Raw genomic sequence first — 16,703 nt, 5'->3', positions numbered from 1 at the left:
GGGAGATAGTCCGAGCCCTGTCATTAACTGGCCGTGTGACCTTGGGAAGCATTCGCTCTTCACGCTTCTAAATCTGTAGGAGGATTTAGGTTTGAAAATACAAAGCCAGGGGCTGGGTCTTTGGAACCCTGGTAGCAGGCATGCGGGTGGGTATACCTTCTACTAATCTGCCTTTCTCTTCTCAACCCCACCCTGACCTGAGCACCCGCAGCCCTGTCTGGTGAACTCTGGCCTCAGAGTTCCAGTCTGGGCACCTAGGCCATCTCGGGCGGCAAGGCTTTTGTTCTGGCTGCCTCTCGTTGTACACTAGAATTGAATTTAAAGCCAGTCCTACACCCATCCCCCTTGCGGAAAGGAGAGGCGATGACAGCTTGCGGATGGCTCTAGCAGGCCCTCCCTTGCCCAACAGCTGCTAGTTCTACCCTATAGAGAGACCCTGAGTCACTTGGATCTCTCTCCCCAGAGAATGAAAAGGGTCACATCACCTCCTAAACCACTAGCCCCGTGTGGGGAAGCGACGACCTCCAACTTGGGGACAGGCTCTGACACTTTTAAATCTCGCCCTCAGAAGCACACAGGTTTTTCTCAAACACCTCGCACAGATTTAAAAAAAAAAAAAAATCGGTCTCTTCCTCGAATACCTAGAAAATGTGGGTTTGAAGGGAGTGTGGGTACACCGCTTCTGCGCACGCGTTGACGTGAGTGCGCCTGGGTCTGTGGTGGTCTCTTGCTAGCTCACGGTGCTGCAGTTTTTAGGCGTGTCTCCCACTTCCATCCGCAGCATCAAGGCTCGGACCTCGTGGGCACCGCAAAGGAAGATAATGCTCTAAGCGATGGCGGTTCTCGGAATGCACCCTCATTCCTTACAATAGATGAACCATCGCTAGCAAGGACAGCACTGGGATGGCTTTTAAATCCTTAGTTGTGGTACACTACATCCCACCCTTTCGTGAACTCTTTGTTTCCCGGACAGCCCCGAGGGCTCCATCCTCACTTTGCCAGCCGCGGCACAGTTCACACCGCGAGGGCTGCCACACCCACTCCATCACTCAGGAGGAACAAAAGCCAATCACAGAGTGGAAGGAGACTTTGGTGTCCTGCTGAGCGCTATGTGTTCTTGGAGTGGGTCAGGCAGAGGTGGGCTCAGAGTTACTTCTACCCCTTGATGCTTCTCCTGCAGCGAAAGAGCAAGCATAGTCAACAAAGACAAAGGCAAGGACAGTTGATGCTGAGATACCCCCGAAGCGTCCAAAGTCAGGATCTTTTGGACCTCTGTGTCCCCCCCCCCGCCCCAATTATACTCGGCTTGATGGCATCCTTTGTCTTTTCCTAAAGTTCTAAAACGGACGTGTGCACCTGGACAGTCGCTGACCTCCAAGGATGAGGAAGGGGGCATTGTCTTGGCGAAGCCTGCCCAGAGTTAGAAGAGGAATTGCTCCGGTAACACAAGTTGTTACTTTAAACCTCCCATTTAAGGAGACGTAAATTGGTCCGTGCTCGGAACACAGGACTGCACCTGCTGCAGCAGCCCTCTCTTCCCCACCCATCAGCACTCCTCCTCAAGCCCCAGCCTCGCCCACTACTACAGTCTTTAATTCCCAGCTCTCCACACTCAGCCTGCCCTTCTCAAGTCCTAGACAATGCTCGGGTCCCAGCTTCTCCCAGGAACCCCCACCCCTAGCAAGGTCTTCTCATCAGCGCTGATTGGCCACAAGCCCATAGTCCAGCCCCCTGGGCCGTCCCAGGGGCTCAGAGCATTACGTCAACCCGGCCTGGAGAGAGCCAGCAAGAACGGGACTGGGGGCTTTGGCTTGGGGGGGCGCGGTCTGTTTGGTCCGCCCCACCCTTCGTACATAAAAGACTGAGCCCACCCGGCCGTCGCCCTCAGCCCGTCGGTTCCGGAATAAGGTCCAGGTGGCCCAGCAGTGGGTGTGGAAGGGGAGGATAGTCAGACCCACTGACACAGACCCAAGCCAGCAAGAAGCTAAGGAGGCACCATGCGAGAGATCGTGCACATCCAGGCGGGCCAGTGCGGCAACCAGATCGGTGCCAAGGTGGGCTCGCTGCTTACGGGGTGGGGAAAGGACTCTAGAGGAGCGCCCCTTGGGATACTTGGGCACCAGGACGCAGAGCGGTCCTTGGTAGACAACCAGGTCTCGCCAAGGGCGGACCTGACTTGCTGCTTTGTGCAATCGGATGGGCGTGGTCTCAGAGGAGACTTTAAAGCTCAGGGATCTCATTCATTTTTCCTGGAAATGTTGGGAATTTGGGATGGCCCTCTTCCTTTCCTCCCTGATAGCCACGCGTGCCTGAAAGAAGGCGCGGGTGTGTCTGAGAGGCTGTGCGCTCCCGGTCTTTGGGAGGGGCCGGGACACAGGGAGAATTGATTTTACTCGCTTGAACACCCGGCGAGCTGAGGGGGAGGGGAGGGGAGTGATTGCCTGGCAGTGGCTGAACGTGCTTAGAATTTAAAACATCCTCCTACAGCGCTATTGCCTCACTCTCTCCACCTGCCCCCTTCTTTTCCGCGCCTAGAGTCCCAGCACGTTTGTCTCCAGCAGCCACTGGCGGCTGTGACACAAACGCAGGCTTGGGCTGGTTTTTTTTTTTTTTAACCCCCCCCCCCATCCCTACCTCCTGCTGAGAGCAGCTGTTCGCCTGGGAAACCGCCCAGTTTCAACTTTCTGATCCTGTACAATACAAGCCCTAAGGGTCACGCCACTCATTAAAGCTTCTGCATTGTCGGGTTGTTAAAACTGGGTGGTGGCTTCTCCTTGCGATTGGGGGTGGGGTCGTGCATAGCTAAATGCGGCCTTTTTATGTCTCAGTTTTGGGAGGTCATCAGTGATGAGCATGGTATCGACCCCACTGGAAGTTACCATGGAGACAGTGATTTGCAACTGGAAAGAATCAATGTATACTACAATGAAGCTACTGGTAATTACTTTGAACACCCCATCTTCAATTTGGGCACCCCATGCACTCACTGCTCTTATATGGCCTAGCTACTTTAGGATGACCACTCTTTGGGTGGGGTCGCCTCTTCCTTGCCAACCAAACCCTTTGAAAGCCTGATCATAGACCTTTCTTTGTTTGGGAGTAGCACCAATCATGGAGGAGGTGGTACCAAGCCCTGCTCTACAGAGCTCACTGCCAGAAGGCCTAAGTCAGCTCTTGTTTCCCTGCAGGTAATAAATATGTGCCTCGGGCCATCCTGGTGGACCTGGAACCGGGCACAATGGATTCAGTCAGGTCTGGACCATTTGGGCAGATCTTCAGGCCAGACAACTTCGTGTTTGGTGAGTATGTGGCATAGCTGAAGACAGAAGGACACAAGGTGCCAATTTCCACTAGCGCAAGGGGTGGAGAAGAGTGACAGATTGAGGGCATGGATGGGATAAAGGTGTGTGGGGGCTAAGTCTTAGTTCAGGCTTCGAGGCGAATGCATCTTAGCGTTTTCAAAGCCAGGTGTATGTGTTTACTGATTTATAATTGTATTCATGGCCAGATAGTTTATTGTTTAATATGTGTTGGCCATTTGGCCATATCTGAGAGGTGATTTATTTTATTTTTATTTTATTTGTTTTTAGTTTTTTGAGAACAGGTTTCTCTGTATAGCCTTGGCTGCCTTGAACTCGCTTTGTAGACCAGGCTGGCCTCAAACTCACAATGATCTGCCTCTCTCTGCCTCCCTGACTGCTGGGATTAAAGGCCTGCGCCACCACCCAGATGATTTTTTATTTTTTTAAATAAGGAATTTACTCAAGCATGACTGACATTTAATCCTCCTTTGCTCTGGCAGGCCAGAGTGGTGCAGGAAATAACTGGGCAAAAGGCCACTACACAGAAGGTGCTGAGCTGGTGGACTCCGTCCTGGACGTGGTGAGGAAGGAGTCTGAAAGCTGTGACTGTCTCCAGGGCTTCCAGCTGACCCACTCATTGGGGGGAGGCACTGGCTCAGGCATGGGGACCCTGCTCATCAGCAAGATCAGAGAGGAATACCCAGACCGCATCATGAACACCTTCAGTGTCATGCCCTCGCCCAAGGTCTCTGACACAGTGGTGGAGCCCTATAACGCCACCCTCTCCGTGCACCAGCTGGTGGAGAACACAGATGAAACCTACTGCATCGACAACGAGGCCCTGTATGACATCTGCTTCCGCACCCTGAAGCTGACCACGCCCACCTATGGGGATCTCAACCACCTGGTGTCAGCCACCATGAGTGGGGTGACCACCTGCCTGCGCTTCCCAGGCCAGCTGAACGCAGACCTGCGCAAGCTGGCTGTGAACATGGTGCCCTTCCCACGCCTGCACTTCTTCATGCCAGGCTTCGCACCTCTGACCAGCAGGGGCAGCCAGCAGTACCGAGCCCTGACGGTGCCCGAGCTCACCCAGCAGATGTTCGACTCCAAGAACATGATGGCCGCCTGCGACCCCCGCCATGGCCGCTACCTGACCGTGGCTGCCATCTTCCGGGGCCGCATGTCCATGAAGGAAGTGGATGAGCAGATGCTCAACGTGCAGAACAAGAACAGCAGCTACTTCGTGGAGTGGATCCCGAACAACGTGAAGACGGCCGTGTGTGACATTCCTCCTCGAGGCCTCAAGATGTCAGCCACCTTCATTGGCAACAGCACTGCCATCCAGGAGCTGTTCAAGCGCATCTCGGAGCAGTTCACCGCCATGTTCCGGCGCAAGGCTTTCCTGCACTGGTACACGGGAGAGGGCATGGACGAGATGGAGTTCACCGAGGCGGAGAGCAACATGAATGATCTGGTGTCTGAGTACCAGCAGTACCAGGATGCCACGGCTGATGAGCAGGGCGAGTTCGAGGAGGAGGAGGGCGAGGATGAGGCTTGAGTTCCCCTGGCCAAGCAGGTTAGGGAAAGCAGAGAGGATGAAAGCAGGGGGTGGGGGGGCATATCTGTGAAAATACCTTGGCAGTTGAAGGAAGGAAGATGGTCTTAGGTTTGTGCTGGGTCTCTGGTGCTCTTCACTGTTGCCTGTCACTTTTTTTTTTTCTCTCTCTCTTTTTGTAAAATTGATAACATCAATGTAAAACTTGAGATCTTTCTGAACTCCTGTTGTAATGGCTAAAAACACATAAACCTTTGTGTCCTAACGGTGTCCTCTGTTCTTTCTCTTTCTCTCTCTTTATTAAGCTCTTTATTATCAACTTAAATCCACCTTTCTGAACACATAATTTTTTTCTTCCTGTAGAAAAGAATGAAAGAAAGCTCAGAGGCATTCCCTCTTTGGGTATGGTATTAATATATGTTGAACCAAAAATGACCTTTACTCAACCCAACAGGAGACAGCAAGCTGAATTTTAAAATGTCCTTTGATACATAACTTGATTATTGCAAGTGTGTTTTTATGTAGCCCTTACTAGGCCTTTATTTCCTTAATAGCGTTTTATTTGAACAGTTACTTAGAGGCACACTACGTAGCATCTGAAGGAGAGTGGAAAATTCATTTCCTATGCTCTTTGATCCAGACTTCCTCCTTGCAGGGTAGAATTGTCAATAATGTTGATTATTGACAGTAATCACCAAGTTATATCATTTTATGATGCTGGGAATCAAACCCAGGGCCTTTTTGCACACACTCAGCAAGGATTATATCACTGAACTACCCCTCTAGTCCAACAGCTCTGTTCAAGAGACCAGGCATCATATCATCATTACCATTATTATTATTATTAGTAGTAGTTTTGTTTGGTTGTTGCTGGTTTTTTTTTTTGTTTGTTTGTTTTGTTTTGTTTTTTGTTTTTTGTTTTTTTGAAACAAGGTTTCTCTATGTTATGTTATCTTGGCTGGTTATCCTTCATTTGCTTTGTAGACCAGGCTGACCTTGAACTTACAGCTATCTGCCTGCCTCTATCTTCCGGGTGCTGGGATTAAAGGCGTGTGCCACCATACCCGGCTTGAGATCAGGCAAATGCCTGGTCTCATGTAGGTATGATATGTCTTATTTGGCCAGCACCTTACCAGTGCACCTTCAGGTCATTTAGACTTTCACATAATGCTACAATGAATAATTTTGTGCATGCATCATTGTACACACAGAAAAGCTATCTATTTCTATAAGTGGAATTTCCAGCCTTTTAAAGTTAATTAAGAGCACTTAGGAACATATATTAGATATTTAGTAGGTTCATTCTTCTAGCCATAGTGTCCATGGTTTTACAAACTTTTTGCTAACCTTTCTTTTAGTTTATTTGGAAATATAAATTCTGAGCATTTGGAGTGTTTTCCAGACAAGCCATAAGAATTTTTATAGTTTATTACATTCTTACATGAAGACCTGGGATTTAAGGCTTGCACTCAAACTTGATCTAGACTTGAATTCAGCAATTAAAGGGGCGATAGGAGTTCAGTCACCCACAGATTCTCAGTTAAGATACTTCGATGGCAGTAACTGTACTTTATCAAAATGGCCTGGTGTTCCACTTTAATCTGGGCCAGTCATTTTCTCACTTGAGGATGAGAAATAGAAAATAAGTAGAAAGCACGTGTGCAGAACTAATTTATATGTTGCTACAGTGAAAAAAAATAATTCAAGAAAACAATGTTTAGATTTTCTACTCTTTTAGATGAATTCAAAATTAGAAAAAAATTACTTTATATATGACTTAAATTTTTTAAAAATTCTTTATAAGTCTATTACTTTAAAAGGAGGGCATAAAGAATGTCTTGTTTTAAGGGGGTTAAAATATACTTGGAAGCAGTTCCAAAGGGAAGTGTGAGCAGTGTCATTCTAAATAGTGTTAAAAAAAAAAATTCATGCTATCGCTAGGCTCCATAAATGGAAAAGAGCAGCAGTTCACTGTGTAAGTATAGATCACAGAAATCTGATGGAGAGCGAGCAGGGTTAAGTGGGTCAGGATCTTTAGCTCCAACTTTCTATATTTAATGGCAAACTGGCAGGTGTCAGTCCTGGCTGAGCCAGTGTAAAGCTTTCAACAACCTCACTGAAGCGTGACATTGGTTTTAAATGCCCTGAACACTTGCAGCAGCTGCCAAGGGCCCCTGGACCTGTCCTTGGCTGTGCATTTCCTACAACCTGTCAGACCCATGGCAGTAACTTTGGAAAAGGGGGGCCTGTGTGTAGCTGTCAAGTACCTCGTGGTATACTGGAAGTGCGTGTCTCTTTCATACCTTGAAAGAAAAGCACAGGCAGGTGCAAGCTAGCTAGCCCTTCGGCATAGCCATGGCTGCACATGGCTAGAGCTTATTTTGGCATGTTGGGAAGGGTAGACACCAAACTGACCGTTTAAGCAGATGCTCTGGATCCCATGTCAACTTTAAATACATTATTAGGAAATTCATTAAAAGATGAGAAAAATGTTTAGATACTTGGATTTGTGTTCACTTGGAAGCAGATTCATTTCTGCCTTTGCTTTTACACCCCTCTCCCTGTTAAGTGTTCTGAGCATTGCATACCCACAAAAAAATGTTTATTATGGCACAATCTATTTTACATCATTTCTTTCTTTCTTTTTAATTCTAAGTTAAGGTTTAACTGACATACCATAAAAATGGACCACTTAAAAGAGTACAGGTGTTGGAGAAGACTACTTTCTGAGTATAACAGCCATTTCCGTCTCTGAGCAGCTGTGACTAACAATGAGACTACCACGATGTTCCTGCTAAGGTTCTCACAAAAGAAAGGGGAGGATCCGTCCACCCTCACCTAGATCCCAGCTATGCTTTCCTACGTCGGCCTGACTGTATGAATTACTGCACTCACTGGTTCTCCAAGCTAGACTTGGCCAGAATCCTTCTTTAGTCTGGGGTGAGTAAGGGTTTGCTCACGTCTTCCCAGGGAGTGTAACACAACAGAAAGCTTTCAGAGAGATGAGAGCATGGAGGTTCCTGACAGTTGTATGTCCAGCAAGAACATGAACACCTTGTACCTTTTCCCATATGCCCTGCGCTATGCATCCTTTCATCTGACGCCATAGTTCATGATTTTCATAATGAACCAGTGAACTTAAGCGCTTCCCTGAGCTCTAGAAGCTGTGTTAGGAAATCAGTCAGGTGTGAGGAGAGGATTGTGGAGGCCACAGTTTGCAGCTGTTGGTCAGAGGTGTAGGGTAAAGCTAATTGACTGCTGCTGGCATCTGTACCTGTAGGGCAGGCTTGTGGGTCAGAGCACCAAAATTGTGTGACACATTGCAGCATATCTGGATTGAACTCATGACCAGGTGGTATCCAAACAAAACAAAAAGAAAAACAAAAAAGCCCCACTGATTTTTCCAATGATATAAACTAGGAAAGGAGATAATCTCATGAAATGTTTTCCTGCTGAGGACAAGCCTTATTTTCTGAAGCAACTGATAAAATTCAAAATTTCTTGGCCCACATTTCTGGTGAGATCAGGAGTGTTCGGATGGAGAGCACTCGAGTTTGTATGCCTGTAGATGTCCATTTCTGTACCCAAACATTTCTTCCTCTTATCTTGAGGCCTCCTTAATTTTAAACCAATAGCTACAGCATATCCAGGAGGCCATGCTGCAATGATCGACCATGAAACACTCACGTCAAGGTTATGCTGGTCGCAAACACTTAACAGCTAAAATGGTGGATTCTTTTTTTTCTCTCCACCACAAATGAGTTTGCTGTTACTTGTGTATCTGGTCACCAAGGAGACAGAATCAATTGGGTGATAAGAACGTGCAGGGTACACACACACACACACACACACACACACACACACACACACACACACACACATGAACCTGTGTGGCCACATGGAGGGTGTTCCCAGGAAATTGGTTGGGGACTGACATAAGGCAAAGGGCTGGGCAAGGAGTGGAAAGGACCGTGTGGGATGCCCTGGCCAGAGGCAGTGGCTGATGTCTGCAGGCCTGGTGAGACATGTGAGCTTTGGAAGTGAAGACAGGAAGACAAATTCGGCACTCAGCAGCTACATTACTCACAGACCGAGCTCTGAGGGACAAACTTTCCTGAAAGATGCTAGAATCTAGCAAGCTGCCTTTTGATTCCACAGCTTCTTTCAGTTCTCCGACTGAATAGATGTGTGGCACAGCTTGAATGTGGTTCCTTTCCAACAGTAATCACCTGGAGACTTCATTCTCTGGTGTAATGACAAATGACGGTGAAGTGTGTGACTTTAAAGGATGATAACTAGGTCGTAGGGCACCATCCTGTGACAGGATTAATGTGGTTCTCAAAGGACAAATTAGCTCCTTGAAATTGGGTGACTGTGAGACTGAACCTGGTCCTTTCTCTTCCTTAGTGATTTTTTCCCTTTTTTTTTTTTTGTATCAAATCTATTTATTTATTCACTTCACATCCCTATTGCAGCCCTCTCCCTCCTCCTACTTCCACCTTTCTACCCAGTATTCTTTTTTCTCTCACATATATGTTCCTTACACATATGTTGTGGTGTAGCCATGACCTTCACCAGATCCCAGAAAATGTTAGTGTTACAAACTTAGAAGTGTGAGTAAATCTTGCCTCGAACCTTTATAAATCAATAAGATTCAGAAATTGTATTATAACAACACAGAACAGCACAACATGGTTCTAGCATCTCAGTTTATAGGGGGGAAATGATAGACTCCACACTTGCTGAGCACCTACTATGTGTGTTGTGTTCACTACCACTTAGTCTGTACTGTAGACCGGAGGGGGACCTAGTTGCCATTGATGAATTCAGGAAACCTTTAACATATCACTTGAGCCTTGTAAATCCCTGTATGAAACATTTTCTAGTATGTGTACAGAGGCTCAAAGGACAGTAATGTACACAGAAACAAGAACGTGATCACCCTGGCATTGGTGATCACATGTTCCCTGCCATTCTTTAATGTCATCCCCCCCCCCCCAAGAATAGTATATAGGTTGGGTACTATTGATTGTGTTTCAAATTAATTTCAAGCTTGCTGTCAAAAGAAGGGAAATTACTGATTCGCATTACTGGAAAGTTTAGAAGTGGATCTATCACGGCATTGTCTAGAGTCTAGATGTACATAGCCCATGGTAGCTGTACGTGCAGAGCAATACAGAAGCACACACATACATGAGACAATGTAAGTGTCTATAATTTGATTGTGCAGTACTTTTTTGGTGTTTTTTGTTTGTTTGTTTCTTTGTTTGTTTTTGTCTTTTCAAGACATGGTTTCTCTGTGTAGCCCTGACTGTCCTGTACTTGCTTTGTAGACCAGGCTGGCCTTGAACTCACAGAGATCCACCTGCCTCTGCCTCCCAAGTGCTGGGATTAAAGGCGTGTGCCATCATGCCCGGCTATTGCACAGTTCTTAGGTGTGAACTTTGTAGATGACAAGTCATGTTACAGTGTCAAAAGGTGAATGTGTCTGAGCTGGACTCTCATGTCCCTGAAGCCTGTTCTCTCCTGGTCACCTCTGGGCTCTGCACTCCTTGTGTTGCCTTCACTCTTTGCAAAGATCTCCCTAGTGGTGACAACTTGAGGCTCATATCACCCCATTGCTACAAAAAAGAAGCCAGACAGGCTGTGGAGCTAAGTCAGCCGCTCATCTCTGATTCAGTCCCTGGGGATGGGGGTGGGGTGGGGTTGGGGGGGGGGGAGAACAATGATTGACTGGTCTGGATCGTATGTTTTTTTCTTAGGCAGATGAAGAAGGGCCCGAGGATTGGTTATCTTGCAGTTCAGGGAACTGACTTAGGCGGTTTGTCCCAGAATCATTCAGTTGCAGATAAAGGGCACAAGCTGACTCTGAAGTGCTTGAGGTTTGTCGGGTAAGACCAAAGAGGGATCACAGCTACAAAGGGTTGCCAAGAGCAGATGCTCGGCCTGGGGCCTGATCCAGAGATAAGCAAATCTCCTAGGTTTCCAGCTTGTCAACAGGCTATGTCAGAAGCCAGCTCTGACACAACAGGTAAATTGAGACAGGCCATGGAGTTGGCTATTGATTCCTCAGCAGACTTTTCTCTAAGGAAACAAAACTTGATTCTCTGGGGCCAGGGAAAGACTTTGTGGGGCCAACAAAAAGGGGTGGTGTGGACTTACACACACACACACACAGACACACACACAGACACACACACACACACACACACACACACACACACACACACACACACGATAAAGCAAGCCTTAACAACTTTATTTTTTCTTCCACAGTTTATATATCCCAGCAAAATCCTTCATGCAGTACAAAAATTACAATGTGGTTACATTTCTATTTTTCCTTCCTTCTGTTCTTTCTTTCTTCCTTTCTTCTTTGTTTTTTGTTTGTTTGGTTGGTTGGTTTTTTGTTTTGTTTTGTTTTTGTTTTTTGAGACAGAGTTTCTCTGTGTAATAGCCCAGGCTGTCCTGGACTCATTTTGTAGACCAGGCTGGCCTCGAACTCACAGAGATCTGCCTGCCTCTGCCACCCTAGTGCTGGAGTTAAAAGTATAAGATCTGCCTGCCTCTGTCTGCCACACCCCCCCCCCCACACCAATGCTGGGATTAAAGGTGTACATCATCATGCCTGTCTCATTCTATTTTAAGTGAACTATTACAATAAGTATGTTTTTTTAAAGTTCCCCAATGCCCTCACATGATTAAATATTTTACATATTATATTATAGGTGAAAAACAAATCATTTCCAAGAATCCACATACATTTGTAATTAATCAAGTTGTTATTAGTTAACAAAAGTATAAACAAACAAGACTTTATTTTTTTGAGACAGGGTCTCTCTGTGTAGCCTTGGCTGTCCTGGACTAACTTTGTAGACCAGGCTGCCCTCAAACTCAGGAGATCTGCCTGACTCTGCCTCCCGAGAACTGGGATTAAAGATATGTGCCACCACGCCCAGCTTGCAAGGCAAATTTTTTCAGTCAGCTTTTCTTACTGGCAGGCTACAATTTGCAGTTATAAAGAAAGAATCACTTATTTTATTATTTATCTTAATACATAACCTTATAAAATCTTAAGAGAATCACAACTCTTAACTTTTATATAACAAAAAAATCAGTCATTTCTACCTTAAATCTTCAGGATGCACATCTATTCATTAACAATTTTTTAATTAAATCATATCAGGAAAATGAGGGCAAAAAATGGGTATAAGAAACTAATCATTGCCTTGATCACCAGCCCAACTTTAGCTAGAGAGGCATGTCAGCTAGTAGTGGTTGGGATGACATTGCTCTTGTTCCCTTGACCTCAGAAAATCCCAGCTCAACTACTAAGAGTGTACCTTTCAGCCAGGCCTGGTGATGCACAGCTTTAATCCCATCACTCGGGAGGCAGAGGCAAGTAGATCTCCTGAGTTTGAGGGCAACCTGGTCTACAAAGTGAGTCCAGGACAGCCAAGGCTGCACAGAGAAACTCTATCTCGGGGAGGGGTGGGGATGGGGGAGTGCCTTTCTGAACTAACCCTAATCCTAACCCTAACCCTAACTCTAACCCTAACACTAGCCCTAACCCTAACCCTAACACTAGCTCCTAACCCTAACCCTAACCCTAAGCCACTAGAGAAAACATCTTAGCCTAACTTTACTAGAAATCTATATCTTTAGGTCCTTTCTGAAGATGGTGGTTGAATCATTAATCTGCTCCAGCAGGAATACTTGGGAAAGATCAATCACTAATATTGTAAGTGCCAATGACACTGCCCAGTGAGGGGCTGGGAACCCCCTTAGAGTTTTCATACAACTCACAGGTGATGAGGGAATGTGATGACTGTGAGGGCAACAAACAGAGCAAAACTCCACATCAGCCTTAAGTCCTCAGGACACATGGTCCTTGGGGCTCGGCCTCTCCAAGGCACACCCATCATAATGGCTACATTCCATGAGTTCTAAAGCTGTTTTGCTGTTCCCCTTGCATGGCCCCCAACAGGTGTAAGTCTATGTTCAAGGGGCTCGACCCTTCCTTACCTTGCTCTCTCTTCTCACTCTCTGTATGAGTCTTACACTAGATAATACCCAACAGTCTTCGTGTTATGAATTTAATCTCCAACAGAGAACACTGCCCTTTCTCATTATCCTGCTTTGGATCGGAATGTCCCTCAAAATCCCCAGAGCATGGAGCTATTGCAAGGGGGTGAGAACTTCAAAGTAAAGCCTCATGGGAGGCCTTCTGGTCAATGGAGAGGTCCCCTCCAAAGGGCTACTGCAGGCTGCAGAGATGACTCAGCTGTTAGAACATAGATACTCTTCCAGAGGACCCAGGTTCCATTCCTACCACCCATGTCGTTCACAAGCATCTGTAAGTCCAGTTAACAGGGAATCAAATCAATGGCCTCTCTTGGCCTCCTAGGGGCATTAAGAATGCATGCACTACATAGGTAAACATGGGTGCAAAACACCTGCACACATAAGATACTCTTTAAAGGAGGGTAGAATTCTGGGACCTTGTTCTTTCTCCTTACTTCCTAGCCACAAGGAGATTAGTATCACACTGCAGTATCCACTTGCTATCATAAGCTGCCTTACTACAGTAGCAAATTTAAAGGGGCCAAGCAACCATAGGCCAAAGCCTCCAAAACTATGAATCCAAGTGAACCCCTCTCCTCTCTTTTTGAGACAAGATCTTGCTATGAGATAGTCCAAGCTAGCCCCGAACTCTGCTCTGCCTATCCTCACCTCCTGATATCCCAGGGATGTGCCATCACACACCTTCCTTCATTCTAAGCATATTATCCCAGGCGTCTGTCCCACTCATGGAAGCTGGTTGACACATCCATTTCTCACTTCACGTTGATATAGTTCATCCTCTTTTCCCAGAATATACTGCATGTCTTCCTCCCTGGGAGAGAGAGAGAGAGAGAGAGAGAGAGAGAGAGAGAGAGAGAGAGAGAGAGAGAGAGAGAGAGAGAGAGAATACATGTTCAAGGATGTACTTACATGTGCTTGCCAGTATGTTTGAACACAAGTGCATGGAGGCCAGAGGTCAGTGTCAGGGGTCTTCTTAATCACGTCCCATCTTGGTTTTTTAAATAGGATCTATCAGATTCTACAGTGCTGGCTAGCCAGCTCCAGTCTTCACCTCCCCAGCATGAGTCACCACACCCACCTTTTTAACATGTGGGTACTGGGGATTTGAACTCAATACCCTCATACTTTCCTGGCAAGCACTTTTACTGACTGAACCCAGGGCCCAGGGCCCTGCTTAGTTTTGTTTTTTGTTTTTTGGGTTTTTTTGGGTTTGGTTTTCCGAGACAGGGTTTCTCTGTGTAGCCTTGGATGTCCTGGACTCGCTTTGTAGACCAGGCTGGCCTCGAACTCATAGCGATCTGCCTGCCTCTGCCTCCCGAGTGCTGGGATTAAAGACATGTGCCACCATGGTATCCAGGTTCCATCTTCCTAAGAAACTTCTGTTCTATGTGCACATTCTTCCTACATTTGGTACCATAGGAGCTGCACCAAAAATCAGATTATTTCAGGCCAGTCTTGACATCTTTTGCTTCAATTTTAGATACCGCTTATTTGTTATCTGCTGCTCTTTCTAGTTTCACTTTTATTTCCACTACTGGCTTATGTATGTCTGTTTTCAGTGTTTATAATATATACTTTGCCCAGATACTGCCCCCACACCTGGCCCCAAATGCCGTGAACCCCCCACAGCTGAGCACTTCCTCTTGTTCCAGCTGTCCATCCTACGGCCACATCTTACTCCCAAGTCTTTTGTAAACATAGTCACTACTTTTGCTTTAAACAGCTTTATTTAAAGAGATTCAAAACGAAGCATCCACATAGTCGCCATTTCAGATCTCTGCATTTCTTTAGGTGCATCTAGTTTTTTGGTGCTTAGAAAACTTTTCATTAGAATCATCATCATCATTATGATTATTTCCCCCCTTTATTTATTTAATCATTTTACTGCCTGATCCCAGCCCCCTCTTCCTCCTCCAAGTCCAATCCTCGTGGCCCCTTTTCCCCCTTTCCCCTTCTTTATCTTGTCAGAGAAGGGGGGCCCTCCAAGGGGTACCAACTCACTCTGGCATCTCAAGTCACAGAAGGATTAAACTGACAAGGCATCCGAGTTAGGGACCCAAAGGGCAGGCAACAGAGTCAAAAACAGCCCCTACTCCCATTGTTAGGAGACCCACATGTCAACCAGGCTGCACATCTGTTACATAGAGGGGTTGAGGTACAGGCCATGCATGCTCTTTGGTTGGTGGTTCAGTCTCTGTGAGGCCCTATGGGCCCAGATTAGTTTACTCTGTAGGTCTTCTTGTGGTGCCCTTGACCCCTCCATGGCCCTCTAACCCATCTTCTTCCACAAGACTCCCCCAGCTCTACCTAGTGTTTGGCTGTGGGTCTCTGCATCTGTTTCCATCAGCTACTGGATGAAGTTAGGGGCTTGTGTGCAAGCATAGCAGAGTATCATTAACAATGACAGAAGATAGCTCTCTCCAATGGGGTGAGTCCTAAGTTGGGCTAGCCATTGGTTTGCAATTCCCTCAATCTTTGTTCCAACTTTGTCTCTACAATTCTTGTAAGCAAGACAAGTTTTGGATCTAAGGTTTTATGGGGTGGATTGGTGTCCCACCTGGCTACAGGAGATGGTGACTTTAGGGTCTTTAACCCCTGTTGCTAGGAGTCCCAGCTATGGTGACCTCCATAGACTCCCAGGAGCCTCCCCTGTCCTAGTAATGCCTTCCTACCAATTTCCATTCTCTTTGCAAGTTGTTCCTCCTACCCCCACCTACTTTCCCCATACCTGACCCCCTATTACCCTCTCCACTCCCTTTCCTACCCAGTTCCCTCCCTCCATCTACTTCAGATGTCTATTTTATTTCTTCTTCTGAGTGAGAGTCAGGCATCCTCCCTTGGTTCTATCCATTTGCCTGCAAATTTCATGATGTCTTTGTTTTTAATAGCTGAATAGTGTTCCATTGTGTAAATGTACCACATTTTCCTTAAAGTGGCAATGAATCTGTCAGCTTTTGTTTGGCTTTAATTTTTTTTTATTTTACTTTTGTTTTCACGGGATATATAATTTTAGGTTGATAACTTGGCTTCCTAAAAGAATCCAATAAAGTAGCCCAAAATGTATATAGTTGGTTGATGTTAGAGAAAAAGCCATTTATTGGACTAAAATGGAGAAATTTAGTGAGGATTATTTTGATTTCTTTAAAAAACAAGTTATTTTATGTAAACATGGTTTTGTTTTAATCCCAGGTGTGGGATGTGAGGCTGTTTCAGACTGCCCACAGCTGTTAACTATGATTGTTTCATGTTCTATGAGGGGCATGATTTCTACCAGCCACAGATTGCAGGTAGTTTACTTTGCAATTCTGGGGGCTCTTGAGAGGGTATAAATTTGAGGGCCCCAGGGATGGAGAGATGGCTCAGCAGTCTTCCAGAGGTCCTGAGTTCAATTCTCAGCAACTACATGGTGGCTCATAACCCTCTGTAATGACATCTGATTCCTTCTTCTGACATGCATGAAAAACAGAGCACTTATACACATAAAATAAATAAGTAAATCTTTTTTAAAATGTGAAGGCCCTGAGAGGGCCCGTGGAGGGTGCTGCTGCCCCTGCTGCTGCTGGTTGCTGTTGTTGTGGTTTGCCAAGTGGTCATGAGCAAAGAGACAAGAAGGAATTGGATATCCTGCCAACAAAGATTGGACTTGCCCCAAGGAACTCAGTGCCCCTCACTCATCAGGTAGTAATTAATATAAAGAGATCTTCACACCCCTTTCTACTCTAACTTTTCTCTCTTACTTAGTGTTGAGGAGTTGGAAG

At 46.1% G+C, this 16,703-nt stretch overlaps 1 protein-coding gene across 1 annotated transcript; it reads left to right on the top strand.

Moving 5' to 3' along the window:
* Nucleotides 1-1,794: 1,794 nt before the first annotated feature.
* Nucleotides 1,795-5,138, top strand: LOC127210014 (tubulin beta-2B chain). Its single transcript, XM_051169693.1, has 4 exons — nucleotides 1,795-2,054; nucleotides 2,829-2,937; nucleotides 3,189-3,299; nucleotides 3,803-5,138. The coding sequence occupies exons 1-4, from the start codon at nucleotides 1,998-2,000 to the stop codon at nucleotides 4,861-4,863; spliced, it is 1,338 nt and encodes a 445-aa protein (XP_051025650.1). The 5' UTR covers nucleotides 1,795-1,997; the 3' UTR covers nucleotides 4,864-5,138.
* The last annotated feature ends 11,565 nt before the right edge of the window (nucleotides 5,139-16,703 follow it).

Source organism: Acomys russatus, chromosome 3 (assembly GCF_903995435.1).
Source record: "Acomys russatus chromosome 3, mAcoRus1.1, whole genome shotgun sequence".
Classification (NCBI taxonomy): Eukaryota; Metazoa; Chordata; class Mammalia; order Rodentia; family Muridae; genus Acomys; species Acomys russatus.
This window is presented reverse-complemented; position numbering and strand designations above follow the sequence as displayed.

What these genes read in the sequence shown, in the direction of transcription:
- LOC127210014 (XM_051169693.1), top strand. Translation starts at nt 1,998, where the DNA reads ATGCGAGAGATCGTGCACATCCAGGCGGGCCAGTGCGGCAACCAGATC. An exon ending in ATACTACAATGAAGCTACTG is followed by an intron (nt 2,938 to 3,188) that starts GTAATTACTTTG and finishes GTTTCCCTGCAG; the next exon opens with GTAATAAATATGTGCCTCGG. An exon ending in GCCAGACAACTTCGTGTTTG is followed by an intron (nt 3,300 to 3,802) that starts GTGAGTATGTGG and finishes TTGCTCTGGCAG; the next exon opens with GCCAGAGTGGTGCAGGAAAT.